The 27,049-nt window shown below is 51.9% G+C and overlaps 14 protein-coding genes across 14 annotated transcripts; 6 read left to right on the top strand and 8 right to left on the bottom strand.

Moving 5' to 3' along the window:
• Positions 1 to 643: 643 nt before the first annotated feature.
• Positions 644 to 2,827, bottom strand: JKF63_02656 (uncharacterized protein; the record flags this gene model as incomplete). The annotated part of the gene is made up of 1 exon (XM_067898680.1): positions 644 to 2,827. One exon carries the CDS (start codon positions 2,825 to 2,827, stop codon positions 644 to 646), a length of 2,184 nt encoding a protein of 727 aa, XP_067754837.1.
• A 640-nt stretch (positions 2,828 to 3,467) lies between these two features.
• Positions 3,468 to 5,396, bottom strand: JKF63_02657 (uncharacterized protein; the record flags this gene model as incomplete). Its single annotated transcript, XM_067898681.1, has 1 exon — positions 3,468 to 5,396. One exon carries the CDS (start codon positions 5,394 to 5,396, stop codon positions 3,468 to 3,470), a length of 1,929 nt encoding a protein of 642 aa, XP_067754838.1.
• Positions 5,397 to 6,660: 1,264 nt separating this feature from the next.
• On the bottom strand, positions 6,661 to 8,478 carry JKF63_02658 (uncharacterized protein; the record flags this gene model as incomplete). The annotated part of the gene is made up of 1 exon (XM_067898682.1): positions 6,661 to 8,478. The coding sequence occupies one exon, from the start codon at positions 8,476 to 8,478 to the stop codon at positions 6,661 to 6,663; it is 1,818 nt and encodes a 605-aa protein (XP_067754839.1).
• A 949-nt stretch (positions 8,479 to 9,427) lies between these two features.
• JKF63_02659 (uncharacterized protein) lies at positions 9,428 to 9,883 on the bottom strand (the record flags this gene model as incomplete). Its single annotated transcript, XM_067898683.1, has 1 exon — positions 9,428 to 9,883. One exon carries the CDS (start codon positions 9,881 to 9,883, stop codon positions 9,428 to 9,430), a length of 456 nt encoding a protein of 151 aa, XP_067754840.1.
• A 396-nt stretch (positions 9,884 to 10,279) lies between these two features.
• JKF63_02660 (uncharacterized protein) lies at positions 10,280 to 12,457 on the bottom strand (the record flags this gene model as incomplete). Its single annotated transcript, XM_067898684.1, has 1 exon — positions 10,280 to 12,457. One exon carries the CDS (start codon positions 12,455 to 12,457, stop codon positions 10,280 to 10,282), a length of 2,178 nt encoding a protein of 725 aa, XP_067754841.1.
• A 403-nt stretch (positions 12,458 to 12,860) lies between these two features.
• On the bottom strand, positions 12,861 to 13,238 carry JKF63_02661 (uncharacterized protein; the record flags this gene model as incomplete). Its single annotated transcript, XM_067898685.1, has 1 exon — positions 12,861 to 13,238. The coding sequence occupies one exon, from the start codon at positions 13,236 to 13,238 to the stop codon at positions 12,861 to 12,863; it is 378 nt and encodes a 125-aa protein (XP_067754842.1).
• Positions 13,239 to 13,520: 282 nt separating this feature from the next.
• Positions 13,521 to 14,090, bottom strand: JKF63_02662 (uncharacterized protein; the record flags this gene model as incomplete). The annotated part of the gene is made up of 1 exon (XM_067898686.1): positions 13,521 to 14,090. The coding sequence occupies one exon, from the start codon at positions 14,088 to 14,090 to the stop codon at positions 13,521 to 13,523; it is 570 nt and encodes a 189-aa protein (XP_067754843.1).
• A 288-nt stretch (positions 14,091 to 14,378) lies between these two features.
• On the bottom strand, positions 14,379 to 14,978 carry JKF63_02663 (uncharacterized protein; the record flags this gene model as incomplete). Its single annotated transcript, XM_067898687.1, has 1 exon — positions 14,379 to 14,978. One exon carries the CDS (start codon positions 14,976 to 14,978, stop codon positions 14,379 to 14,381), a length of 600 nt encoding a protein of 199 aa, XP_067754844.1.
• Positions 14,979 to 16,682: 1,704 nt separating this feature from the next.
• JKF63_02664 (uncharacterized protein) lies at positions 16,683 to 17,804 on the top strand (the record flags this gene model as incomplete). Its single annotated transcript, XM_067898688.1, has 1 exon — positions 16,683 to 17,804. The coding sequence occupies one exon, from the start codon at positions 16,683 to 16,685 to the stop codon at positions 17,802 to 17,804; it is 1,122 nt and encodes a 373-aa protein (XP_067754845.1).
• Positions 17,805 to 21,165: 3,361 nt separating this feature from the next.
• JKF63_02665 (uncharacterized protein) lies at positions 21,166 to 21,942 on the top strand (the record flags this gene model as incomplete). The annotated part of the gene is made up of 1 exon (XM_067898689.1): positions 21,166 to 21,942. The coding sequence occupies one exon, from the start codon at positions 21,166 to 21,168 to the stop codon at positions 21,940 to 21,942; it is 777 nt and encodes a 258-aa protein (XP_067754846.1).
• Positions 21,943 to 22,115: 173 nt separating this feature from the next.
• Positions 22,116 to 24,674, top strand: JKF63_02666 (uncharacterized protein; the record flags this gene model as incomplete). The annotated part of the gene is made up of 1 exon (XM_067898690.1): positions 22,116 to 24,674. One exon carries the CDS (start codon positions 22,116 to 22,118, stop codon positions 24,672 to 24,674), a length of 2,559 nt encoding a protein of 852 aa, XP_067754847.1.
• Positions 24,675 to 25,110: 436 nt separating this feature from the next.
• Positions 25,111 to 25,557, top strand: JKF63_02667 (uncharacterized protein; the record flags this gene model as incomplete). The annotated part of the gene is made up of 1 exon (XM_067898691.1): positions 25,111 to 25,557. The coding sequence occupies one exon, from the start codon at positions 25,111 to 25,113 to the stop codon at positions 25,555 to 25,557; it is 447 nt and encodes a 148-aa protein (XP_067754848.1).
• A 404-nt stretch (positions 25,558 to 25,961) lies between these two features.
• JKF63_02668 (uncharacterized protein) lies at positions 25,962 to 26,177 on the top strand (the record flags this gene model as incomplete). The annotated part of the gene is made up of 1 exon (XM_067898692.1): positions 25,962 to 26,177. One exon carries the CDS (start codon positions 25,962 to 25,964, stop codon positions 26,175 to 26,177), a length of 216 nt encoding a protein of 71 aa, XP_067754849.1.
• A 379-nt stretch (positions 26,178 to 26,556) lies between these two features.
• JKF63_02669 (uncharacterized protein) lies at positions 26,557 to 26,880 on the top strand (the record flags this gene model as incomplete). The annotated part of the gene is made up of 1 exon (XM_067898693.1): positions 26,557 to 26,880. The coding sequence occupies one exon, from the start codon at positions 26,557 to 26,559 to the stop codon at positions 26,878 to 26,880; it is 324 nt and encodes a 107-aa protein (XP_067754850.1).
• Positions 26,881 to 27,049: the final 169 nt, after the last annotated feature.

The raw sequence follows: 27,049 nt of genomic DNA on the forward strand, positions 1-27,049 counted from the left end.
CTTTCCTGGTGCATGCGCCTCTCAAGAGAAACGAGCGAAGAAGAGGCACGGGCACGCGCAGACGCAGACACAGCAAGTCGTAACAACTGTGCGCAGTAACTGAGATGATGCCGGTCAGGCGATGGCGATGGACTCCATGCTGGTCGAGCTTCTCACTATCCCGCGCCCCCTTGAGACTTCGCTTCTTTAACGGGAGAGGTCAAGAGCATCACAGCTAACGGGAATATTTTTTTTTGGAGCATGCGCCAGCAGTCACACGCATGGATCCTCGCACACTCGCCTGACAGGTCGCACCACAGAAAACACACCGAACAAAAAGACACCACCCAAGGATGCACCTCTGTCCCCATATATTTTTTTTTGCGTAGCACAAACCCCATAAGTGAACCTGAAAAAACTGTGTTGCCTTGCCGGAGCTGGCACATAGCCGAGTCGCACATCCACCAACACCCTCCTCGCAGGCCAACAGCGCTTAGTCTACGAGATGAGCAATCAGCGAGAAAACGAAAAAGCAAAGCGAAAGGGAGACTGTGCGCCTGCACAGACATGTACGCCGATGCCGTACATCTTAGAACACCCAAACACGCGCACACGGCCAACAAATTCCGCTTACCCATGAGGGTACCCCCAAAAAAAAAACAGTTTAGTCCGTGGAGCGCTTGAAAGTCTTCTTACGCTGCGCCTTGTCACCTGTGCACACCGGAAGTGTGTAATCCTCCTGCCCTTCTTCGGCAATTTTTTTTTCGCGCACAGCAAACAAAATGCCGAGAAGCCCCACCAACAAAAGCATCAAAGCGGCAACAGTTTCGGACGACGCCCGAGAGCGCCCCACAAAACCAAAAATGTGGTACTTCGAGACTATAATGAGATCATTTGTGCCGTCCCCGTTGAAGTCCACTACAAGAGCCGGTGCCACCGGGGGCTCCCTCAACGCAATCGAGTGAGTGACTTTGCCATTCTTTGTCTTGATGATGGAGAGCTCAGTGTCACCCATCGCCAGAACATAGGTGTCAGCCCGGAGGAAGGCCTCCTTGCCACCACCGACGAACGTCACATCCGTTTCACGGTTCTTCTGCATGAGCGAGTACGGCACCATGTGTGGAAAGGGTTTCACGTCCCTATTGATTTGATGGCGGTCCTTCGTCGTCTCCGCCATGTCATCAGATGGAGATGGGGCGAAGCGTCCACCTGTTTGAGTCCGCCACAGTACCCGCCTACGCGATGGGTCAACACAGGTTACGAGGCCGGTATCAATCATAAACACAGCGTAGCGTTCGACCTGCTGCACACCGCCTCCCATGTTTTGCTGGACCTGCACAATCAGAGGCGGGGTTGCGCGCGTGGTGGAGGAGACAACGTTTCGGCTGCCCAGCATCTCGAGTGTGTTGAGTACGTGCGGCGCCTCTTCTCCCCGGACGTCACCGTCAACGAAATGATGAATGAGGTCGAGGTTGCCGAAGAGGCCCTGCGTATCGCACACCGTGGCGTTGAATAGCTCAGCTGTAGACAAGGGGGCCCCGGCCTCTATCATCCCCAGGCAGTCATAAGCCAGGTCGACCCCGCGCTTTGCGTACAAAACGGTGCGGGGACCGATCTGGGTACTGACAGACTCGAGCACCAAGTCATCGTTGATGTCATCATAGCACGTCCCACCAGTTTTCAGCGGCATAACGTTTGTCACTGTGTTTCCGGTGTACATATGAACCACCTCTACGCCCATCTCGCCATGAAACACAAAAACGTTTGACAGCTTACGGCCCTGTGGCCTTCCTTTTTTGACAAGAGAGGCTTGAGTGGACTGCTTCAGTGAGTATGCCCACCTCGAGAGCTTGTCTCCCAGATCACCGCCATCATCTTTCGCCACGTGCACAACACGGTCGTTATACCGAAAGGTGGCCCGCGGTTCTGCCTTACCGCCACTCGAACGCACCTTCTGGCTCGATTTTGCGAGGTAGAAGACGTGCGGATACAACTGTGCATCCCATACGTGAGCGTAGCGGTGCGGCATGGCAGCCATCACAGATTCCCGGAATGTGGTCCACGGCTGCTCATATTTCCTCCCTAGGAGGTAAGTATCCATGTCGTTGTCACTCTTGCCATGAACACCGCGGTGCATTACTCGCACATCGTTCACGTCGTCGCCTCCCTGTGTGAAGTTGGCGTTTGCCTCGCGCACCACATCGTCCATTTCGTTCCCCCCGTCGGAGAAGTACGCCCAGCGCCTCGCGCCTGTTTTGGCGTCAAACGCGCTGTACATCATCATCTCTACACCTGACGTGTTTACGACCTTGACGGCCACGGCGACCATGCCGACATCCTCTGCCCAGTTGCGCTCTGGAACTATCGAGATGGAGGCATGAGTAAGTTCACCCCAGTACTGAGGTGCAACGATCTCGGTTGTCCATAAAATAATGGGCGAGGGGGTGTGGATGGAAACCGCCACGAGCTCATAGCCTGCCGTGACGATAGCGCACAGCATAATACTGCTGTTCTGCTCTGTGTGGCCGGCGCCAATCCCGATAATGGGGTTGTGCACCTTGAGCTCCGCAGAGGAGTAAAGGTGCGCAAAGTCGCCGTTGATGTGTCGACGCGCATAGCGCGTGTTATAGATGTTCAGGCTACCAGTACTAGTAGAAGTCAGTAGAACGCGAGACCCTGAGCCATCTGGGTCCACCAGAATCGGCTTCGGCATGATCGTCTCCGTGAGTTCGCCGTCCAAGATCGGGATCATAAACCCTCGCTGAAAGTTGAGCGAGCCTTCCTGTGACCAGCAGATGATGCTGCACACGAAGGCGACGCAGATAATTAAAATGTCTCGAATTCTCATTGTTTCTACTAGAAATTCCTTGTTGAGTCAGAGAACAGGGTCAAAAAAGGTTAGCAGGAAGTCACCAAGGAGGCGAAAACGAGGCCTCTCACTTTCGAAATGAACAGCACGTGAAAGATGCGATATCTTCTTCTTAGCGAGAGCTGCAGAGAGAGAGAGAGACGAGGAGGAGGAGGAGGAGGAGGAGGAGGAGGAGAAGGAGAAGGAGGGGGGGGGTGTTGATAAAAGAGTGAAAGCATCCAAAATTGGCAATGTGAGAGTCATCTATCACAAAGAGGAAAGGCAGGAGAATGGCTCAGGTGCCTCCACAGCGTAGATTCATTTTTTGAGCTGAGCTGCGCGCTGATCACGAAAGGGAAGTATGAGTGGCACAAAAACAGAGGGGGAGAAACAGCAGGAGCACGATGCACATGAATCTTACATATTAAAAGAGCACAGTGCCGTGAGACTGGCGCTTTTATTAACAATCATAGATCGACTTTCTTTTTTCCTTCTTTATATATGTGTGGATGTCTTTGCATTTGCGGCGAAGATAAAATGAGAGCTGTCCGTGTATCGAGGAAAGGTTAAAGAGCATACCCCCTGCACTGATCACACGGAACACGAACACGTTCGTGCGGGAGGGTGAATGCCGCGACTCTCATTCGTCACTTCCAGAATACACACGCACATAGCCGTTGTGCCGCTTTTCACTCAGGTTCATCGTTCCTGGAAAGTGTGGGGCCACGGCCAGCTCAATCGTGTCCCTCATTAGCGCTGGCTTTAGACGATCAGGGCCGCCGGGAGCACCGTTGATCTCAAGTAGCCACACTTTAAAATCCTCGTCGATGAGAAAATCGTACCCAAAGACTTGAAAGGTGTGGGTGGGGGGAACGGCTGGCTCAGCCGGTACGTGCGACCGCGCAGCCAGCAGTGAGTCACGTACGATGAAGTGGATCTGTGGCATAATATAACCATCAAGCGTAATTGTGGTCGGTTCATCATGACCACTGACGGCGCGCGGGATAGATCCACTGTTGCTGCGGTTCACCTCTCGAATTGAGTACGGGGACTCTCTCAGATCGTTCAAAGACCTTGCCGAGGAAGGGACCCTGTCGCCGTTCGGACCCTCTGGCCGCGCACTGTGGACCGGAGTGCACCTTTCCGACTTTAGCTTTGCAGCTCTCACCGCTCCCTTGTAGCGTATGAGCCCATCCAAGTGCCACCGCCACAACTCGTTTCGTTCCTCATACAACGAATACGTCTTGCTTGCCTCCTGGATACAGTGGTTAGTGATGTGCACCAGACGATCAGTTGGAGCCTTGGACGTTGCGCTTTCACGATTGTAAGGCACGCTGCTGGTGCGCATCACTAACTCCTTATGCACGTAGATCTCGTACGTACTGCGAAGGAGCAAGGCCCAGCACCGGATGTCAAACTTTCGCTTGTGGTAAAGCAGGGGGCGGTCTACATACTGCTGCGCTATCCAAGCGTGATTGTCACGCTGGCTGTCAACGAACTTCAGAAGTTTCACAATCCCCCGATAGTCACCACGAAAAATCTCAATGTTGTCGCCGTGGCAGCCGGCCGAGCTCTTCGCGATCCACATACATGACCCGTGCGACTCGTAAGGCAGCCGTGCACCGCCCTTGGCTGTCGCAAGCAATTCCTGCCGCTCGTCACGGTGTGGCTGGCACGGCATCAGCTTAAAGGACATGGGAAGATAACGACCAAGCGTATCCCAGTTGTTGTGGTGGTACTTTAGCAGCGCTGTCACCATTGAGCTCTTTAAAGTGATGCTTCGCGTGTTCTCCACAAAGTCGACCACGCGCACCTCGCCGTCATCGCCGCTGCCCATTGGCATACGGGGCCTCGGAAATGTGTAGGACCGCGATCCCAAGGCGGAACGCCCCTTGCTGCGCCCCTCGCGAACACAGCCCTGGTACCGCTTCGACATGACACGCCGAATTGCGATCACCCGCTCACACGGCATCTTCTCTCCAAGCAGCAAGTGCATGTTTGTGTCAGACAAGTCTTTCTCTGTTTCACCGATGACGAGGGTTCTTGTAAGGGATCGCTGGCGGACGGAAACGTGAGACCACCGGCCGGTCGCCAATAGTTGCTTGGTCATCTCTTCATAGATCGAACCGCAATGCCGCATTGTTCCCACCACGTACTTGCACCGCTTCTCTCTAAGCGTAGGAGAAACGGTACCAGGTAAGGGTTCAGTAGCTGGACGCGCGCGGGCAGAGCTGATGCGCAGACCCGGTCTCCAGATGGCATCGCCTGCCAAGCTTGACGAACGAGTTACTTTGCACAAGGACTGCGGTAGCGGCGAAGACGAAGACGCGGTGCCAGCGTAAACCAGACTGCGACGCGCACTGCTCGAGGACGGTCCATTGGAGACCCTCCCCCCGCTGGTCGCAGAGTACGGCGACCATTCCAGGTGGATATCCTTTTCTCCTGCCTTTTTTCCGTACAATGGGTGATACAATTTTGCAGATGCAATTCGCGCATATCGCGCACTCAGTCTGGGCGCAGCGGAAGCTGTCGCTCTAGTGCCACGTCTCTCGCCCAATGCTGCACTCATCCTCCTCTCGCTTTCTATAATCTACTCTCTAATGTCAAGTGAGGTGCAGTTTTGTTCCTCTGCTACTTTTCTCTCGCTTTGCGTATTTTCGTCTCCGTGTCGTGACGGACGCTGCGCAACCCTTTGTCGAAGAAAACTGACCTTTTATACTTTACTATCTGGATAAGCTCAGCAGATGCCTCGAGGCGGAATCAGGCCTGACTCTGGCGGATATGTCTCGTCCAGGCAAGGCAAACAAAAAAAAAACTAGTTTAAAAAGAAAAGCTCTGCTTTGCGAAGAGAAGCGCATCTAGAGGGGAACGATCAAGAAGAAACACGATTTTGTACGCAGACCAAGACAACAGCCAGAGACTGAAGAAAGAACGCAAAAAGAGCGGCAATGTAGCGAGCCGTTGATCTGGAGGCGCGAGAAGGCGACGGTGCGCTGATGATTGCGAATGAGTCTCTAAAAAGATGCAATGAGAAATCCTGTGAGAGTTAAGGTGTCTAAAAGCTTCACTGGTGAAGGTAGAGAAAAGCAAAGGGAAAGGTAGAGGAGTTTGATGAGAAGACGGGAGCAATAAAACAAAATCAGCAAGACTCACACAAGTAGTAGGGGAGTCGCACACACAAGAAAAAAACGTCTACTCTGCACCAACACAATAAATGGAAGGGAGGACTTAGCAGACGGTGCAAATAAACGGACCCAAAGGGGAAAAAGAGGCGGGGAGATAAAGAGAAGGGGGCCAGAAGAAGGGAGAAGTGTTTGCGCAGTATGGGAAAAAGAGCTGTACTCTTGCAGCTGGAGAAAGAACAAGAGAAAAGTAAGAAAAGCGCACAAATTGTTTCTCGTTTCTGTTGTTTGAGTCCATTCCCAGTAATAGAATACGAGGGAAATGGCGAACTGTGACGAATCCCGCGGCGCCTGCAAGAACGATCCCTGACTACGAGGCAAATGACAGGAAAAGCAGAAGCACTGCAGAGTGACTTCTGTGAAATAATCACCACCCCCACCACCATCACTGGGGTGGTGGAACACCCCGTCCCCCTGCGGCAGTTATGCATTATCACAATTCGCTGAGTTCTTCCAATAAGCACTCCTCTCTGAATGCCTATGCGTATCCGTAGTACCGAAAACGAATAAGAAAATGAATGCAGCACATCGTGCAAGAAACCAATACGTTTGCAGGAGCGCCTCAGTATGCAGACACGGGCGAGGAAAACAGCGAAAGTATAGAAAACTCTCCCATGTGCTTTTTTTTTAGCCCACACTCGTCTAGTCCTCTTACACTGTCAAACCCTGCGGCCTGGTGTACACAGAGGAAAGACCAATCACACGCACAGGGTCGGTGGTGTGCTGCGAGTTGTAAAGTTGTGTGCCCGTCATATCCCGCTTGCGGCTAATAGGAAACGAAAGGAGCGTAGACCCCGGCTTCGGCTCAAAACCGGACATTAGGCACTCGTTCACAGACACCCACAGAGGTTTGTCGCGCTTTAGAGAAGCAAGGTAGTCTTGCCGCTGCTTTCCCAGGACTGACCGCCACTTGGTATCCAACATGAAGTGTGCTGTTTTGCTTGCTTTGGGGAACAGGGAAAGAATCTCCTCTGGTTTGGCGAAATCGTCAATGTTGTAAAATCCGTCCACGGCCTCCTCGTCTGGATTTGCATCTGCCGCGCTAGCGCCAATGACAACACAGTGCTTCTTGTGCGCCGCAGCGATGCGTACCCCCATGCGCTCTGCCGTGGATTCGGTTACCCAGATGGGACTCGATAGCTTGTTTCTCAGCGCAAACGTACGAAGAATGCTCTCATCCCTTGGTCCCAGAAGTCGTCCTTTATGAATAGCGATGGGACGCACAGACGGCATCATGAGATACGGCTTTTTCATGCAGTCCGCGTTGTAATAGCGTCGAAGGGTTGCATCCTCGGCGAAGAAGAAGACAAACTTTCTCCCTTGTAAAACCAATTGGTTTTCTTGTCGGGCAACTTTCCCCACTTTGGCAGCAGCGGAGAAATTCATTTTGAGCCCAGGCGCGCAGAGAGGCTTCTTGCAGCCCGTCAGCCGGGTCACCACTAACGAGTACTCTGGCTTCTGAAGTCTGAGATCCTTGAGGTTTACAAAATGAAAAGGGTACCTTCTATCGTTGACGGCAGCCATGTTCCGCACCAGCGCGCGCGACCGCGTCGCCTCCCACCCGTTCACATTGTAGACGAAAAAAGTATCGTGGCCAAAAGCGTCTGGACACTGCTTCTTGAGCTCGCTGAGCAGCTCCCTTCGGCACTTTCGGGGTAAAACGGAAAGACAAACAATCATCCCGGTCATGTTTGGCACTGACACCGCCTCCTCCTGGGCACTGGCCTTGACCTCTACGTTTAGGTACTTCATCTGAGCCTCTGCGACCCACATCGGCGATATGTAGCCGCGCAAAATCCCGACGCCGAGAAGAACATCGTGTGCGGGCTGACTAAACCGCTTGCCAGTCGCTGCGTTCAGTGCCAATCCCCTCTGAGGTTCGCCCTTGTATGGGTCGTCAAGCTGGTTCGAGTTGAAGACATGCACTGAGCTTGCTGCTCGGATGTCGAGCACATCTTTTTCATCGTACCTTAACCCTATCTCCTTTGCCATATCCACATCAATGAATAGAGCGCGCTCTTCCTCCGCTGCGTTCAAAAGACGAATGAGTCGGTCCGCCATAACGGTTTTCCACTTCTTCCGCTCCGACAGGATCCCGACTCCGGAGCCGAAAAACGGTGGATGCTCATCGAGCACCCGTCTCTGCTCTTTCTTAGCGAGCGCCTTCAGAGGGATAACCTTTTCAACGCTGAGATGAATAACTGTCGACTTTTGTCCAGGAAGAACAACGGCGTTGCAAGAGCGTCTCGATTGCGGCAGGGTCACCCAGAACCGGCTCGAGAACATTTCCCTCTTTGCAGCATTGCGAAGTACCTCTTGGCATCGTTTCGAGAAGGGAGCGTTGGTCACCGTGGACAGCATCGTTACGCTGTTGAGTGATGTGACTGGCGCCTTTTGGGTCTTAGAATGCACCCTGGTAGAGTCAATGAGAGGGATGGTACGTCCCAAGAGCAGCTGCACAGCCCTCATCTTGTGCTTCTATGTGTATATGTTCTGTTTCCAAGTATATTGTATCAGTTTCTTTCTCTTTTCTTCAATTCCTTGACGGTTAGCGAGTGCACTTCCTCGTGAGAGTCATGAACCGATCTATGAGAGGCGGTGGCCTTTGGTGGTTGGGTGAGGAAGGGCGTACACTACCCCCACCTTACCCACAGGTCTCCTGAATCACTTGATTATCGCGGAGGGGTGGTGTCTTCTGCGCTGAGGGAAACCGCCGAGAGCACCGGTCACGGACCTCCTGCTCTTTTAAAGGGGAATGTTACCCCGGTTACAGAAGTAGGAGAGAAAAAAAAAAGAGAAGAAGTGAGACCAGAAGATGTCGCCTTGTCGATACCCCGTGAAATGGATCTCTTGAAATAATGAACACCTCAAGAAAGGGGGGTAAAGAAAAACGGAAGCATCATGGCGGCAGAACAGAAATGAGTGCGACTTTCCATCAGAAAGGCTTTGTGTGCTGTCATCTTTGGCGAACCGCCGTCGCTTTCAAAACGAAAAAATGCACATCCACACACACGCACAGACCTGCCTCCATCGCACGAGCAGCACCTTCTCTCAGAGAAAATAGGATAGAGCTGCTCTCGATGTATTGCGGCTGTTGTTTTGGTAAATCGGGTGCTGATAAAAACAGGGCGCGTAAAGAAAGTTTCAAGCCTGTAGCTAAAAATCACTTTTTCCTTTTTCCGTTGGTTATCGTTCGGCGAGCCAGGCTGCACGACCTTCATCCTCTGCACACACTCACATCCCATTCTTTAAGCCGCAGCTAGTGCTCGTGAGACTCCGATGAAGAATTCGTGTCTGCCATGACTAGACTAAAATCAAGGTGAAAAAAAAAGAACATACTGGGTGGTTTACCATGTGATTTTCAGGAAACCGTTAGAGGGTGTACATCACAATCTCCTGCGTGTATCTGGAGTCGCGGTTACTCGTAGACCTGGCACGCAGAGTGCGACGTCCAGCTCGTGACCTCCTCCGGCTTGAACCAAAACGCGATCTCACGCTGGGCGCTCTCCACGGCGTCGGAGCCGTGGCAGACGTTGCGACCCACATCCACGGCGTAGTCGCCGCGGATTGTTCCGGGCTGCGAATCGGCCGGGTTCGTCGCGCCGAGCAGAACGCGGCCACTCTTCACCACGTTCTTACCCTCCCACACCATACCCACAATCGGGCCGGACGAGAAGTACTCCACCAGGGCGGGGAAGAACGGCTTGGAGGCCAGGTCCTTGTAGTGGCCCTGGGCCTGCTCCTTTGTCGGCTGCAGCATCTTCAAGGCAACAAGCTTGAACCCCTTGCGCTCGAAGCGGGCGATGATCTCGCCAACGAGGCCGCGCTGCACGCCGTCTGGCTTGACGGCAATGAAGGTACGCTCAGAGGACATGGTGTTGTTGGGTAAGATGGAAAACTGAAAGAAGGCGGGGAGAATGGATGTAAAGCCAAATCTGAACAGAAAAGCGGTGAGAGGAAGGAGAAAGAGGGATGGACGCGAAGAGCAATGGCAAGAGGACAAAGTGAGGTCCAAGGACGACTTCGTTTTTTCATTCCATTGGAAACAACCGTGGCTGGGAAAGCACCGAGGACATCATCATCTCCGCCACCCTGACCCAGACAGAGTGCGAAGAAAACAGGAACCTGAGAAACCCTTGCACCACAGCTTTGTTGGCACGCTCGCAGGTTTTCTATATTTACAAAAAGCCCCGCAGGGAGGCATGTGGTCAGTGGTAGGAAGAAAAAGAGGAAAAACAATTGTATGCATCTATAAAGGTGGTTTTTTTTTCTAATCATCGGAAAAATCCAGCATCGTCCCAGAGACAGACCAAACGCCGACCTCAGAGTATGTCTGAAGGCATCGCTGGAGGTGGGATTCGCCGATCCCCTTCATCACCAGCGCGGGACGAATCTCGGCTAGATCGACAGATGACCGCCCGCGAGCAATATCCCTGATTGCTGAAAAAATAGACGCGTCGGATGTCGTCACTACGCGATGCATGTCCGTGACCGGTCTGTCCTGAAGAGACGCCTTGCTACAGTCGAGCAGACGACCAGCCTCCCGCACGTCCTCCTCCAGCACCCGCCCCGAGAAGCGCAGGCGGGCGCACGCCTGCGAAAGACGGATGAGGCTCAGCAGCGTACGAGCCGTGACGACATTGCTGAATCGCACACTTTGCGCTCTCATTTCACAGTAAATGTCACTGATAGCCTTCGCAGCCCCTGGATCAAGGTAGGGGTGAATGCGCTTGACCTCACTCACGTACGCCCGCAAAAAGTCGCGACCAAAATACTCGGTGGTGGTCCCCCGCACGCCATCATCCGCCACCGTGCCGGGCGCAACGCCATGAAGGTGTACATGGGTGACGTGCATCGAAAGCTCAGCATCGCGCTCCCGGCTGGATTCATCCAGTAGCAGCCAAAGCAGATCGAAACGAGAAAGAAGTGCTGGCGGCAAATTCACGTTCTCCGTTGGCGTCGCGTTACGCTTCCACCGACCAAACTTGGGATTTGCTGCAGCGAGAATGGATGTGCGAGCATTTAGAGATGTGATAATGCCTGCCTTGGCGATAGAAACCATCTGCTGCTCCATGACCTCATGGAGAGCAGTGCGGTCGGAGTCATCCATTTTATCAAACTCATCGATGCAGCAAACGCCCTTATCGGACAAAACAAGTGCGCCGCCCTCGAGCATTACCTCGCCTGTATGAGTATCACGCGTTACGGCAGCTGTAAGTCCAACCCCAGAGCTGCCCTTTCCAGTCGTGAAGACGGATCGGGGTGCAACAGACGCTATCCACTTCAGAAGCTGACTCTTCGCCACACCGGGATCTCCCATGAAAAGAATATTGATGTCACTACGGATGCGAATACCATTTGTAATGGAGCTACCTCCGACAAGTTGGCATAAGAGTGCCTTCTTCACGTCCTCCATACCCCAGATCTCGGGCGCGATACTACGGGTGAGCTTCTCAATGACAGCTTCCTGGTCGGGATACTCCCGGATATCCTGTATTTGCGTGCGCATGTTTTTTGCTGCGTCCCGATAGCTTCGCTTCTCTAGCTCAATGTGGATAGCCTTGTAAAGCGTCTTGACCATCGTAGACGCGCGGAAGGCCTCGTGTCCCTGCCCAGTGGAGGGGTCTGGAGAATAAGTTCCTGTGATACGAACAACTTGCCCTGGTGCAGCGATACGAGTTTGCTCCCCTTCGCAAACAACACGTATTGTTCGTGGGATGGCACCACGGGGAACGTCTTCAGGCAACTCCTGAACCCGCAGTTCCTGGTATTTCACGAACCTGCTCGCCTTATTCTGTGCTAAGAGCCTGCCTACAGCATTGTTTAGCTTGCAGCGCTGCGATTGACACACTTGCAGTGGAGTTAAGCGATCACCAATGACCTGCTGGAAGGTGGTCTCAGCGCAAACCTCGCAAACCGACACGAGCATAGATAACTTTGGGCGGACTGCAGTAGCAGCGATGCAAATGCCGCGGAGAACAGTCAGTGTACCAATCGTCCCTCCCTTCAGCTCTCTGAGAGGAATGGGGACGCTGTTCTCGCTAAGTGGGTGTATCTTCAGCTCGTAACGGCGTGTGAGAAGGGCAGGCAGCACTTGGCCTGACACCCGCGCCTCCATCGCCAGCTGGTCCACCATGTCAACAACACGGTCCGTTTGAGGAATAATAGCATCAACAACGCTGTAAAGCTCCTCCATGTATCCTACAACGTTCATTTGAATCCTTTGAGCTAGATGCAGCTGCCCAAACATTGCGATATCGTCGAGGAAGATGGGAAATACAATGCTGCGCCGCTGGGAAACCTGATTGGCTTGAATCACATACTTCGCCTGTCCCGTGGAATCTCTAAACTCCTCGAGAAAACGCTTGCAAACATCCCGATCATTAATGTAATTGGGATACTTGCTGGATGCTGCAGCGGCATACGCGCGCTTATCGGGGGTAGACATTCTCTATGAAATATGTAGACAGGGAAGCCGTGTTTGCAGTGAGCGTGAACAGACACGTCGGGGGCATTTAAAGGTGTGAAGATGCCCCTTTTCATCTCTGTGTGTCAGATTTAGGAAGAGAGGAGGGTTGGTGAAGTACTTGCATGACAAAACGAATCATTGAAATGAATCCGTACTTGCACCACAAATTCAATACAGAACAATCATTTCGAAGGGGTTTATTACCGCCTGTGCCCTCTCCAGAAGACATGAATCATACTTGAAAAGTCAACACCGGAGAATAGAAAAAAAAATCGTCTGAAGAACACATGAGTGGGCTTCCTCGTTTCTGTACTTGGTATGTCCCCTAAACTTCTTCACTTGCGCGTCTAAAAGGAAAAATACAGCGAGAAAACATTCTATTTTACGCAACTGCCGCTTGACCGTCAGAGATAGCGGCACGAGCCAGCTCCAACAACTCCTCATTTGACACCGTAGATCCCTCTTTCTCGAGATAGCTGGATAAGTCCTTGAGTGACGCCATAATCCGATTCACAGAGTCAGGTACCATCATTTTGGCCTCGTCGAGAACTTTTGCCTGCTGGGAAACACGGTCAGAATCATTTTGGCGGTAGCCCTCAAGGCGCTGCTGCTCCCTCTCCACTTCCCGCTTTGCAAACTCCAAATCCTTGATAGTACGCTTCAATGAACTCACTTTGATTCGCAACGTTTTTTCGTTTGGCGCTTCCGTCTGTCGCAGATTGCTGGCAAAGCGATTAGTGGGCTCGGTGGAATCAGACATCTTGATAAGCTGAGAACTGTGAAAATAGAAGAGGGACAGAGTCTAGCAGTAGAATTACTTGGACAGTCATGCACAACACACACAGAAGCAAAAGAAGCAAAAGAAGCAGGGCTTCCACTTTGCAACACTCGAAGGACTTGTCAGAAAATAGTTCCCGCGTATTGATGTGTCGCATTCAAAACACAAGCTTTTTTGACAATGTTGAAAATGGCTCTCATTCTCTTTTTTTCTGGTCAGCTTTCATTCAACTAGGATACAGGATAGGTTGAAAACGCCGCGTCTCTAGTCTTCATTCTGGTCGGCAGCAAACATTCCCTTCTCGTTAATCATCCCGTAGTGTGCCAAAACCTGGCTCACTGTCTCGGTAGTGAAATCGTCGGTCCCCCCAAACTGGTCAAAGCCGATGATGCTGTCAAATGTTTTTCCCTTCTCCACCAGCATTAAGGTTGGGAGCATTAACACATTGAATTGTGATGGTAGGGATGGGATGCGTTCAACATCAACGTAGCAAAACCGAGTTTCGAAGTGCTCTGCAGCAATAGCGCGCAAATGTCGTTCGATGATTTCACAGCGAGGAGTGCTTCGGCGCATAAAATGAACGACGACGCGCTCCGACTTCCGGACATTGTCGAAAAACTCCTTCGGCTCCGTAACCTCTAGGTATTGTCCATGACCCTTGCGGAGCCACTCGTCACGACGGGCCTGCATCTCCTTCAGCTGCTTCAGCCTTTTCTGACGAATGATATGAATTTCGTCGTCGTCCATCTGATCGATGCGGTCAATCTCATCATCGACAGCGCGCTCGATCTGCTGTGCAACCTGCAACAGCGCCTGCTCACTTGGGTTCGCCATGATCAAGGTAAAGATACTCGGGATATGAAGCACTGTAGGTCAATCAGATATTTTGGAGAAGAAGAAAGGTAGCAAGTGTTCTGAGGAGAGAAAAGACTAGCAAAGACCGATGCGTCACACTGAAAATTGTGCCGCGTCAAACCACATCGAATTTCGATCCTCTTTCGACCGCATCGATGTAAAAAAAAAGTTAGTAACCTCCTTTATTTATTTTCTTAGTTTTCAATCGTGTACAAGATGCTGCAGCCCACGTTATCATTGATCCTCTCGAGTTGAGATGTGCTCTCCCTAAACGTTATTGAACCCTTTGTTGCTTCTCGTGCAGGATTCGAGAATTTCAGTGTCTCCTTTGCCTCGGATAACGCGCAAGAAGGTGTACGACGGACATTCACCCCCACTCAGCGTTGGAGCCAGGCAGTAGAATGATTGCCTTACCACTATTGCAGTGTGGAAAAAAAATGGCCTCTGAAGTGCCAGAGACTCTGAGACGTCTTTTCGCAGCGCCAGGGGTAGATGTTTGATGCCGTGTACAAAACTATCACGCAGCTGTAGCACGATTTCAGTCAGAGGACCACTATATGTCCCGTCTAGGGAGCGCGCATACCGACGAACCTGAGACCGCATCTTTGAGCACGTGTATGCCTTTCGGTCACCACTCTCCTGGGAGTTCATAATACTCTTCTGCGCTTCTGTGAGCAAAAGATTGTAGATTCGTCTTGTCTCACTGTGGTTAAATGATCGTGAGTCGCCATATCGTGATTTCAGTGCCTCTTCCTTATAGCTAAGCAAAAGATCATGCAGGGGCTCAATAACGTCGTCGTCTGGAATATGATTCACCATAACAACGACTGCGCAAATGATGAAAGCCACAGCCGTAAGTAGCTTCATTTTTTCGGAAGAAAAAAGGTGCTAATAGCTGCGAAAATGTTCAAGAGAAGAAAAGCAAGCGTAGAAAGGTGAACTGCTGTCTCAGCTGGGGCTGGTATGCGCTGCAACGCAGAGTCATAAAATGCTAGCGAGAAGCTAACTATACGTCAACGACTACAAGAACACCATCTGTCAACACTCGACTTTAGAGGCCTACCAGCACATCTGGCTGCTCCAGTGGCCCTCGAAGTAGGGGCGAAGTATATGAAAGGTAGAAACGAGCAAATACGCTTCTTTTTAAGGAGAGCGACCCTCACCTCTCCAAGTCAAGCAGGGTGCCCAAGGACACATGTATTTTCGCCACACAACGGCATTCATTCAACACCTCAAAACACTATGGCCGCGCACAGAAGCAAAAGAGCAAAACTAGCAGCAGCTGTGAGTCCTCCTGAGCTGACCCTGCCTCTCTCCTCACAAAGTCTTGGGCATGGCGCATATATATCCGGGCTTATCCATCTGACACTGGTGATGTAGCTTGTTCCCGTCACCACTGCTCACGCCCATAAGCCTTGACGCTTTTATCCAGTGGCCAATATAACCCGACGCAGAACACTCGACCAAAGAAGTGATCGCTTTCAAACAGTTGGCAAGTTTCCTGCGTGCCGATGCCCTGTTGGACTGACATCTCCATACCATCAGGCTGGAGGAGTGCGCTCCCTAGACGCCATGAAGGCCTCTGGGGTAAAATTCATGCGAGAATCATTTTCCGCGTAGTTCTCCCCCCCCCCCCCAACTTGGCACATACACGCAAACGTTTTCACCTTCACCGCATCACACCGACAGCACCATAGGTTTAAACCATCTTCCGTGAAATGGCAGTAAATACCCAGGATGTGACGATTAAATCAGGCGGAACACGCACTTAATGGATCCCTTGCAGTCAGAAAGCCCAATTAGACATGAGCTTTTGATTCTCAAGTCACGGGTGGAGAGACTAACGACTACCCAATCTTCGGAGCGGAATTTTGAAAAGAGCATTGCAGAGAAATTATGACTAAAAAGCCCACCGTCACTGCACGTCAACACATAACCCGAACCCCTGTATATTCAAGCACGTCACCGGTGCCAAATCATGAGGACTCCATGCGCACAAACCACACATCAACTAATTCCACGCCTAAAAACCGAAACGATGGCATCCAAAACACTGTCTTGTACACTTTTTTTTATTTGGATAACCCTCCCCGCCCCCCCCCATTAAGTGCGAGCACGCCCCACACGACCACAGGCAGACCCAACAGACAAACAGGCCACCGCCGCCAATATATCCCCACCCCCCCGCCTTTCACACGATGAGCCCCCCTCCTTCCTCTGCACCTCAGTTTTTCACTGCGCTTCTCAACCCCTTGTCACCGCGCTTTTCTTCCCACCACGTCTTACACCTGGAAGGAACCATTCCTTCGAAGACGGGAGCCTGTACTCCGTGGCCCCCCTCACTGACACCGGGGACACCAGGGGGGTGTACGCAGCTACGCCTCTTCTCCCCTTCTCCCCCGCACACCGTATGCGACACCAATTTCGGATCTCACAGGCACGCGCCCCCCTCCCCTCACATCTGGCACGCATTTGGCAACATCACCTTTCAGTCACCCCCACCGCCGGCAAGGCGGCACATGGGTTTTCTCTCCACATTCCTCGTTTCCAACGAAGCACCACTGATCGGAGATGAGCAGCGCCAGTGTTTATGCACTGGGGGACGCCTCTACCCTTTATGAGGTGCTCGGTGTTTCGCGGAGGGCTACGCAGCGCGACATTCGCCAGGCCTACTACAGCCTTGCGGTGCTTTACCACCCCGACAAAAATGCAGAAGGGTCGGAGGTCTTCAAGGAGGTCTGCTTTGCCTATGGAATTCTTTCTGACCCAGAACAGCGCGCTTTGTATGACAGTGGAACGCTGCGCGGCGAGCTCGAAGCGAAGGCTCGGGCGTATGACCCGTCTATGGACCCGGGCGTGGAGCTTGGTCCGGAGGACTTGCGCGCTTTTGTGGACCGCCTGCGACAGTCACAGCAGGCCAATCAGCAGGTGCGCTCTGACTTTGAGCTCAGGCGTGAGGAGGAGATGAGGCGAAGGGCCGAGTTTGATGCTAGGAATCCCTCCTTCAAGGCGGAATATGAACAGGCCCGACGTCTGCGGCAGCACGGTCGCGCAGGCCGTGCCCCAGGCGCCCCCACCCGTCCCGAGACCGCCCCGGATTCCTCAAAGTCAACGCTGCCCAAGCTTCGCACTTCCGCGCAGATGCTCGCTGAGCTGCAGAGAGAGGAGGAGGAGCGCCTTTATGGAAACTCTGGAATGGCATCTGGCGACCCAGGCGGCAGCAAGCTTTCCCGGGGCGACGGCGCCTCGATGAGACTGCAGATGATGACGCGTTATCGCGCCACGCATAGCGAGGCTATCAGCGACAACAACCTCAGCAACTCGCACCGCGGCAGTAGTCCTGCGGCCACCCTGAGAAGCCATCAACTGCAATCGACCAGTCTGCCATTTGTCAAGTCGCACTGCAAGACGCCCCAATACAGCGAGACGGTTGGTGAGACAATGCAGGCCTACGCAAACTATGATTACCGTGCTTTTTTGGAGGGGGTGGCAAAGACGCTGGGGCGCTGGAGAAGGCTATCATGGCGGACGCCTTGGGCCTGTACGACCCAAACCACTGATGTTTTCCACCTCACGGACTTTTTTTTTTCGCCTCGAAGGATCAAGAGGGGCTGGGTCAGATGTGGGTGGGGGCTCTGTTGGCCCCTCTTTCACCATGTCGCTATATTCCGGTTTCGCCCCCTGAGGTGGTGAGCCCGGTATTTCTAAAGGGCTTCGGCCGTGGTAACATTCTGCTCTGCGACGGAACCTGAAGTTCACCGAGGCCGATGCGCTTCGGATGTTTATCCGGCTGGGGAGCAAGAACATCAATTCCAAAAGCTTCTCGGGAGCATTCAGGCGCAGCAGCAGCGGTCCCGATGATGCTGGGGAGGGAAGGGGCGAACCGACACGGAATAAGAATCACCAAGCACAGTGTTTTCCCATTGAACGTGCGCGCCGTTCCGAGTTTTCACATTAAGATACTGATCCTGCGATTTGGGAGGGGGGGGGGCTGGGACTAATAGAAAATCGGCATTCCCATTCATTGTTTTTGTGGCTGAAAAGCACAACAAAGTAAGCGGCTTCCCCGGAAAGAGAAAAAGTCGAGGGCGATGGTTAGAGCTCTACGAACTTCGTCTCCCCCCCGAGGCTGGCCACCTTTTGCGTCTTAGAGAAAAAAATCGTCAAAATCTCTTTTGCAATTATGCGGTTGAACCGGCCGCGCCGCAATCAAACGCAAAACGCCATCAAGAGCACACAGTCATGTCATCTCAAAAGCCAACTCTTGGAAAGACTGCTGTGTTCACCACTGGAATTGTAAACGTCCGCGCTTCTAGCATTTTATTTGAAAGCCAAAGGGCGCTCGATGAAGAACTGAAAAGGGATCACAACTTGCCAATGCAGTCTAGTGTGGCTCTAAAACGCTTTTCGCTATGCGCATTTCGATCGGAGCAAAGAAACCCGCTACAACTGTGGTACTCGCATTTCTTCTCTCACTTCTGGGGTACGGCAAGACTGTTGAGAAAACGAGTGTTCCTGCTTTTGGCAGTTAAGCAAATTGATTTTTCCCATTCTAGTATAGTGTGTTTCTGTTCAAAAAGTCATCCGCATTCCGTCCGGTGATGGCAGCTGACGGGAATACGGCCACCCCCCCCCCCCAGCCGAATGAGCAAAGAGTCACCACCAAAATGGCGCTATGAGGTGGGTCAGGCTTGCTCTTTTGGAGGGGTTGGATATCGGCAGTGAGGGGGGAGGCTTCGATATGCCCGCGTCGCGACGTGGTGTGCTCTTCGCGGGGGCGGTTGCCGTCTGGACGTTGAGTGCTTCGGCTGGCCCGTCATGTCGTGAGGAGCGGGGGCGGTCTTTTTTGTAGCGCCAGAACCCTCAGGAGACGGAAGTGAAAATACACTTGTCACGCATGCTTCCAGAGAATCATCTGTCAAGGATGAATACGTGTAACGAAAAGGGCTGAGGGGTCTTAGAATAGAGTTGTCTCCCGCGGTAGCGGTATTTGTCGAGAAGGGGGTCGCGCAAGAGACGCAACTGCGGAAGAAAATAGATGGTTCCAATTTGTGATAACCAAGATTTATTGATAAACTTCTTCTACTCGTTGTTTTGAGTGGGTTCGATCGTATTAAAAGCTTGTTTGTTGAGTGTTTCCAGTTGGGCAGGTCCGCTTGGGGGTGGGCAATTTTTTTATTCACCGCGCACAGAAACTCCCCCCTTCACACTCAAGGGCGTTTCGGGGCTGACTTCGGGTCCATGTTGCCGGGGAAGGGGGGTGGGGAACCAGTAACCTGCACACAAAGGCTTGAACATGCAGTTCTTTCGTTCGGTAAAAGCGACAAATACTCAGCTAAAGTTTAAAACTTTGTCGCTTTTTGGACGGACTGTGTTGATGCAACCGCTGTTTTGCAGCGCATCCAAATTAGTCATCCTGTTGTTCTCAACCCATTTGTTTTTTTTTTTTCGAGGGGAGCGTACCCGCAGGAGATGCCACCTGCACAAGTTGAAAAAGCGCACGCCGTTTTCTCATCGTTTTTGGGCGTTGTTTGTACCATTGCTCTGGGGTGATGGTGGTGGGGTGCAGGCGTGGGTGGTTGGTCGGCGCACGCCCGGCGGGTGTGCCCCGCCGGTTTTGGGCAAATTTTGGTGAAACCCATGGGCGCAGGGGCCAGTGGGGGGGGGGGGGGCTGTTCAGAGGTGTTTTTGCATAATCGGCTAGCTGCTCCTTCTATCCGCCGTGTCCCGGAACTTTCCTTCTCTCAACTGGAAAAAAAGTTCCTGCAATTGCGTTCATCTTTGCCTTGCGGTGTCCAGGGATTTTTTTGCGGGGCGCATGGTTTTAGTTCTCCAATGAGGGGGGCTTGTGTTCTGGGGGTCGTGTATTTTCTTCTTTTCGACTCTTCATGCGGTCTCATTCCTTAGTGGATTTCTGGGGGCATTCGGGGATCGCCGAGGATCAGTTTCGTGGCCGCTTCGTCGCGGATCTCTCGGCGGGGCGGGGGGTGGGGGCTACTCGGTAGCTGGCCGGGCGCCTTGGAGGTGCGTTCTTTTGCTCGAGTTCTTTGGCGGAATCCCCGATGGATGCCATGTGATCCGCGAAAGGGGGATTGGCATGCTCTTCTTCTAAAAGAAGTTGGGAAAGTGACGAGAACATTGGTGCCACTACGTTTCCCGGGTTTGATTCCCTCCCACCCGATTGGGTGGTAGTGGTCAAAAAGAGGGCCGCCAGAGTATGAGGAGGAAAATTCAGCTTTTTGAGACGCACTACAATGAGACCTTCTCGAAGTGAGTTTTTTTTCTGCGGTTTGCACGGGCGGTTAGCTTTTGCTTTTCTTTGGCGCTTCTCAGCTGAGGCAAGATAAAGGAAGTGTCTTTAGGGAGGCTGTCGGTGGAGTGCCCTTTTGGCAGTTGCGCTGAGCAGCTGGAATCTGCGCTGGTCGTATGTGTGGCGCCACAAGTTGTGTGCACAGAGGTTGGAAAAGGTGTTTGCTAGACCACTAGGGCAATTAAGGGGGGGGGCAGCAGGCAGGCATGTCTTGAAAATCACTTGAGCGTTGTTTGGACACCCGAACCCCCCAAATTGGCGGTGACGGAGAAAGTCTTCGAGAAGAATGGGGTGTAAGAAGTGAAGCAAGGACCAGTGCATGGGACGATTCGAAACAAGCTGAGCTTTCACATCGATTTAAGTGGCGGATTTTTGTGAAAACGGTGGAGGATGAGAGGATTGTGTGAGTTTTAGCTTCAAACACACGTGAAGATGTTTCTGGAATATTCTTCCGGGTTCAGCTGTACTGGGTTCATACTCCGGCCTTATCTTGTACTCCACTGACTCCTGTAAGGTGCCTGGGTGCGACGCGAATGCAGAGGAGGTCACCTCTATCACTCACACTATTCAACTTCGACGACATATTTTGTTGGCGTTACGGGGGGGCACCGGTGGAGGATAAGAAGCGTCATGGCGCGCACTTGACTCTTCCCCGACACAACAACACTTCGATTTCCCTCGCCATTTTCTACTTTACAAGCTATTGAAGCGTACTGCAGAGGAAAAGGCATTAATGCAGCGGCGATGACACGTTCACTAGACTACACCTTTTGCTACTGCGAAGAAAATGTATACAAATTCCTGGAAACTGTTTCTACAATGGGCGATTTATTCGATGAGAGCTATGCTGTTTTCATGAGCTCTTTCAACTGTCCACCTTGCGATGAAGTGCCTAACAGGTGGACTTCCGTCGTGCCGTATCGATCATACAAGTATTCAGAGTTCAAGAAGGATATCACAACGTGGGATTACCACGTGATTGCTCTCGTGCGGGCTAAGCGCAGTGGTAAGTGGTACGTTGTGGATCAGGACTCACGGTTGCCACCTTCAGAGGATTCTGACTTGGGATCATTGGCACCACACTGCGTTGATCTTGACCGCTATGTCAAAAACACCTTGTTTCTCGATGCAGATGTCACCAGCTCTATTTCTTCTGAAGTGACGGAAATTCTGAACCGGGTGCGGTATCGGGTAGTTAAACGAGATGATTACCTTTCCTTTCTGAGAAGTGATCGGTCACACATGCAATTAGCACCGGGTGTGTATCAGGCAAAGCCACCGCTATGGCCTTTAATCAGTGAGGGCTCTAAATTCGTAGAGGACAGCGTGAAAAGAAGAGCGGAATCAGCATTGAGCGCGCTCCCGTCGACTTTAAGGGCGAACAACCTCGTATGTTTTATAAATGTGGCCAATAACACAGTTCCAGGGGTAATTATGGACAGACACTCGTTTGCAAATTTTTTCTTTAGGGATCAAAAAACTAATTTACTTGGGCGCGATGAAGCTCCATCAAAACAGTAAGAGGGTTGGGATTTGTGCTTCACTTAGTGCTAGGCGTCGATTGTGCACCCATTTTTTTCTGTGGTCGGACTTCCGGTTTTACAATGTTGTGCATCATGCGCATCATTCCCTCTTTTCCTTATTCATATCTTGTTCTCTCGCGCTACAAGTTTACATACAAGAAACTTACAGAGATGCACCAAAGAACGGATGGTACATCTGGGTACTTTGGTGACATCCCATATTTTACGCCTGTGGAAACAACAATCTTTTATGAGGCTGTACAAAACTGTCGCCTGCACAAACTTCCGGCGCATTTGATGATCAACCCGAGATGTACCTCCTTTTTCACGAATCCTGACTCAGTGCTTGGACGCGCGCTGGCGAAAAGAGAAGTGGACCGAGAACGAAAGCACTCGATGGAGGCAACTGCTCCCATTCCAGTGTTCGTGACGAACTATTCTGGAAATCAGATGCTGTTCAAGTCTTCTGGGGAAGACTATGTCTCTCTACGCGAGGTGTGCCGCATTTTTGATGCCTCGACAAAGAGGACTGACTCCGGTACAATTGATATTGGCTCTCTGAACAAGGAAACTATAAGTACAGTATGGACTGAGCTGCTTTTGTTTCTCAACGGCTGCAGCGGCTCGGTAGGCCGATTTGTTGTGCACAATATCGACACGCTATGCAGCATGTCTGACGCCACATGCGAGTTTCTTGTTTCTCTGCTATTGACCGGTGTTGCATCGATTCTTCATCACTATTCTCATACCAGTGATCGAGAGGCACTCCTTAATTCAGTTTGCATTGAGTTTACTGTACTCAACTCCGAGTTTGGCTCAAGCGTCGCTGACAATCTTCAGTTTTTTATCGAAAAGGGCCTCAGACTGACAGTTTCTCGCTCGTGCGAAGGCAACTTCGAGGCCATATGCGATGAGCTCTTTTCTTTGACCCACTGCATCGAGTGCTCGGGCGACGACTGGATGGATGCAACCTGCAGCGAGGTTGTAGACGCACATGAGATGCTGTGTGACAAAGGTATCGATGAGAGCAATCTTGACCGCTTCACATCACCTATAGTGCTGCTAATTGTTCCCGAAGCATCTTCACTGCGTGCTGCTCTGGAGAAGCAAATATTGGATAGCTATAGCAGCGAGGCTCTACGAGTGCAGAGTGACAGAGAATGGGGACATGCGAGTTTCGATAAAAAGGCACCTCTTGTGTTTATCTGCAGCTCTCACTGGCTCACTGAACAGATGAATATGCCAAAGGGAGATTGCATACTACACCGACTGAATGTACAAATCGTAGTTCATGGCGGGTACTGTGAAATAGGGGATTCCTTTAAGGAGGACATTCTGCGCTGCATGATTGCACTCAAAGGCTGTTGCATTCGATGGGAGGAAATGCGAGTCATGCAGCATCAAGAACCGTCTTACTGGCGACAGGACGAGTCTTCCAGCTTTCGACGCAACAGCACGTTAGTGCAAGAGTGTGCGAACGTCCTTCTGCTTCTGTTTCGCCGCTTCGTTACACCGTACTCCCCTTCCACCAAACAGCCGTACACATCGTTTCCACGCGACCTGTTTTGCTCTCGTCGAGCGTGGGATTTCTTTCACAGACTGACGCGGATGCTGCGTCTTGCCGGGGTTCTGGCGCCTGAAGAAGCGCCTCCCTCCGAGACAATCGAGTTAACTGTCCTGGGCCGTTTTTTGTCGTACCGATTTCGAATTGGAGAAAATGCCCTTATCGGTGACACGCTCACTGTCACGGACGGGAAGGTTATTTTATGGGCTTTTTTATTTCGTCAGCCGATAAGTGTACCTTGCAACATTATCAAGGACTGTCACACGTTTGATTCGTGGGTGGATGCGGCGGTTGCAAGCTTCTGCAAAGCATATCGGCTGGAGTTTGAACCTGACGCAAGCCCTCCGCGAAAAGCGCTTGTCGCACAGCTGGCGCTTTTTGGGATTGGTGACGGAGCCGTGCGTGACCGAGTGCACTATTTACTTAGCTCACCCAGTGGAGTCCGGTTTCCTCTAAGACCACACCTCCTCTCAGCGGCGCCGACAATTTGTCGCGGATGGTATGAGCAGGCACCGTTGAATGCAGGACTTGCTCTGGAGAAAAAAGAGGTGGGTGTCTTCTGCCCACCTCCACACTCGGCATACTGCGAGCTGGAATCAGTAGAGGAGGGAGCGATTTTTCATGTCCAGTGCCCCATGGAGCTTTCATATCCTCTCATCGTTGCTCACTCGGTCCTGCACATTTCGCTCCACAACGTTTGCGTGTTCAGTGAAACTGTCGACCCTAGCGTCGTGGCCCCGCTTCCTAAAAATCTCCTGGATTCAGGAGTGATGTCAAGCTTGCTGAGTGAGGTTACAAGAGGCAATGCTGGTTTCTGGCTGGACGGTGTCATGCATGAAGTCATGTTGACGAGCTCTGCCTCCTCTGTGTTTGCCCCCTTGGCGCTGAAGGGAAAGCAATACATACCATACTGCGAGCGTGAGCTTTTTATCCGGAAAAGGCGTCGTCAAGAGACAGAGTCTGTCAAGGCCGGTAAAACGGAGGGGTTCAAGGGCACACTTCCGCGAACCGCAGCGGAGCGTAGCGCTGTGGTGGAGCTGGCGGAGCTCATCCGAGCGATTGGGAGGGAGAAGGCAGAGAAGGCTGTGCGAGGAAAAAAAGGATTTAGTTTTTTGGAGCCATCACATGAACTTTATCCGTTTTATCTCTATAATTTGAAGTTATGAAGTTGCGAAAATTCTATGGAAAACCAGCGCGATCTTTAATTTAGCATCTTGGTGGACCCAGAAGCTTTGCGTGCGTGCGCACGCACAAACAGGCAACAACAAGTTGCATTGTAGCGTAAGCTCTTTCCTCATTGTTCCTAGGCAGGCATATGTACCAGTCTCTCTTTTGTGCTTCCATGTGACGCACGCCAGTTTCCTGTGGCTGCAGGTCGAATAGCTAATCAATCGATCGTACTTTCTCTTTGCTTCATTGCCTTACAACCTTTTCTGCTAATCGGCTTCTCTTTTTGATAGGCGCACCGTGAAGGTGTGGGCAAATTTCGATACGTCAATGAGAGCGCACACGTCGACGAGAGAGAGAAATCTCCACACGAGCAGTTTCTATCGCAACGCGCTTGGTGTGGCGGTTCTGGTAGCCGTTTTTTGTGCTGTTTCGATGAGCTGGTACAGCTCACAGACAGTTTCTCATACGCTGAGTGGCACATGGAGCGCGGCAGACGGCAAAGCTGTCGTCGCTCTGTGCAATGTTGGCTCTACTTGGAGTGGGGCGTGTTCTTTAGAGTCTGAGGACTTTCGCTATGAGGGGGCGGTGCTCGCATCTCCGCTAAGCGATGGTGGGTGGACCGCCGTTCTGAGATTAGGCTCTGGCGGCATAATTTTTCTGGTACACAACAAAGGAACCCTAACTGTTGTGATGGAAGACGCTGATGGTGATCTTCGCAAAGTTCAGTACACACGCAGTAGTCTACAAAGAGAAGATTTTCTGACTGCTTTGCGGATTAAAGGAAAGTACATTGTTGCGTTGTTTGTGTTGGTCGGCACCTACAAATGGGTCCAAGTGTCTTTTTTTGGTGCACCTCTGCGTCGTGCAAGGCGCTTCTGAGTTAATGACCAACCGTTGCTCTACACTCCTTTGCGGTGAAACATAAAGCAAGCATCTGCGGCCAAATGCAGGATTCCGTCCCTCGAGAGGCACCCCCAAGCGTCTGGGGTGTCTTTTTCCGCCTCGCGGACTCTACTGGCAGCTCGGGGCGAGAGAGAACACTAGCGCCGTTGTCTTTGTGCGCGACGGACATGTCTGTTTAGATGTTTTTGCACTACTGTGGATGTTTTCCTTCATTTCCTTCGGTCGCACTCTCTGTCGCCTCTCCCCAGCTTGATGGCAAAGACAAAAGAAACAGCAGCTCTGCCTCCACTCTTCGCGACCCACCAGTCGATTACACTGTAGGTTTTGTTTTCCCGATACCAGTCTTCGCTTCACCGCGCCCGAAACGGTTCGTGGGCGGCATGCAAAACGCGAAGAAGCGAGAGGTTTGTTACGAGACGCGCGACGCGTTCCACAAATGCCTTGACACCCTTCCCGAAGACGCGGAGAAGGAGTGCGCTAGTCAGAAAAGGTTATTTGAGCAATCATGTCCCAAAAGCTGGGTGGCCTACTTTGAGAAGCAGCGCGAGCGCGAGGTGATCTTGCAGCTTCAGGTGGAGCAGTACAAGGGGCGTTAGGTGGTGGGTGCTTTCTCTGTCATTTTGGACACGTGTTTGGCTGTATCACAGTTTTCTTCGGCCGTCTCTTGGGTCACATTCGAAGGGCAATTCTGCCTTATTCAGTCAACTTGGTCGCTAGTGTGAGGCTCCTTCTCCTCAACTCACTAGTAGGCCTCAAAAGATGCTCCCCCTTCACACCCTGCAGACAGTGAAGCTGTCCGTTTGAGTGGATTCGCTGCTGCACTTGGCTCACTCTTTTTCTCACTCCGACCTCCTACAAAATGTCGTCCTATCCCTTTTGCTGCTCTCGTTGCATCGTCCTCCATTTGCCTTTCCTCTTCCAAACGCACCACATATCCGCACGCAGTCCATTAGTCACAGGGAAAAAAAAACAGTCATGAATACTCAGGACGAACGATTTGTAGGACGTGTGCTGAACAGGAACTACGAGTCCGTGTTCCAAGTCCGCACAATGGGTTCCGTGCTGGCAGGGGTTGCTGCTGGGGTTCTCGGACTCACAAACTTTTGGGGCTTCTTCTTCTTCGTAGCCTGTGCTGCTGTCACATCTTTGGCCATAACGGCGTTTGGCTGCAGCGGAAACGCGCACAAGTGCTTTCCGAAAGGCGCCGCGGAGCTGTTCTCTGTGACGCAACTGCTTTCTGGTGCTATGACATACATTCTTGTATGGACGGTGGCGTACGACGCTATATACATCTTTTAGTGTATTTTGGGCAGTCGAAAGGCGTGCGCGTGTAGCTTTACCTTTCGCATATATGTGTGGGGTCGGATGATAATTAGCTCCAACTTAACAAATGTCAGATGAATGCAGGGGTGAGTCAAGCGAGCAGGAAAGACCATGGTGCTGTGCTGAGTGCAGTCGCATTGGTAGT

Source organism: Porcisia hertigi, chromosome 32 (genome assembly GCF_017918235.1).
Source record: "Porcisia hertigi strain C119 chromosome 32, whole genome shotgun sequence".
Classification (NCBI taxonomy): domain Eukaryota; phylum Euglenozoa; class Kinetoplastea; order Trypanosomatida; family Trypanosomatidae; genus Porcisia; species Porcisia hertigi.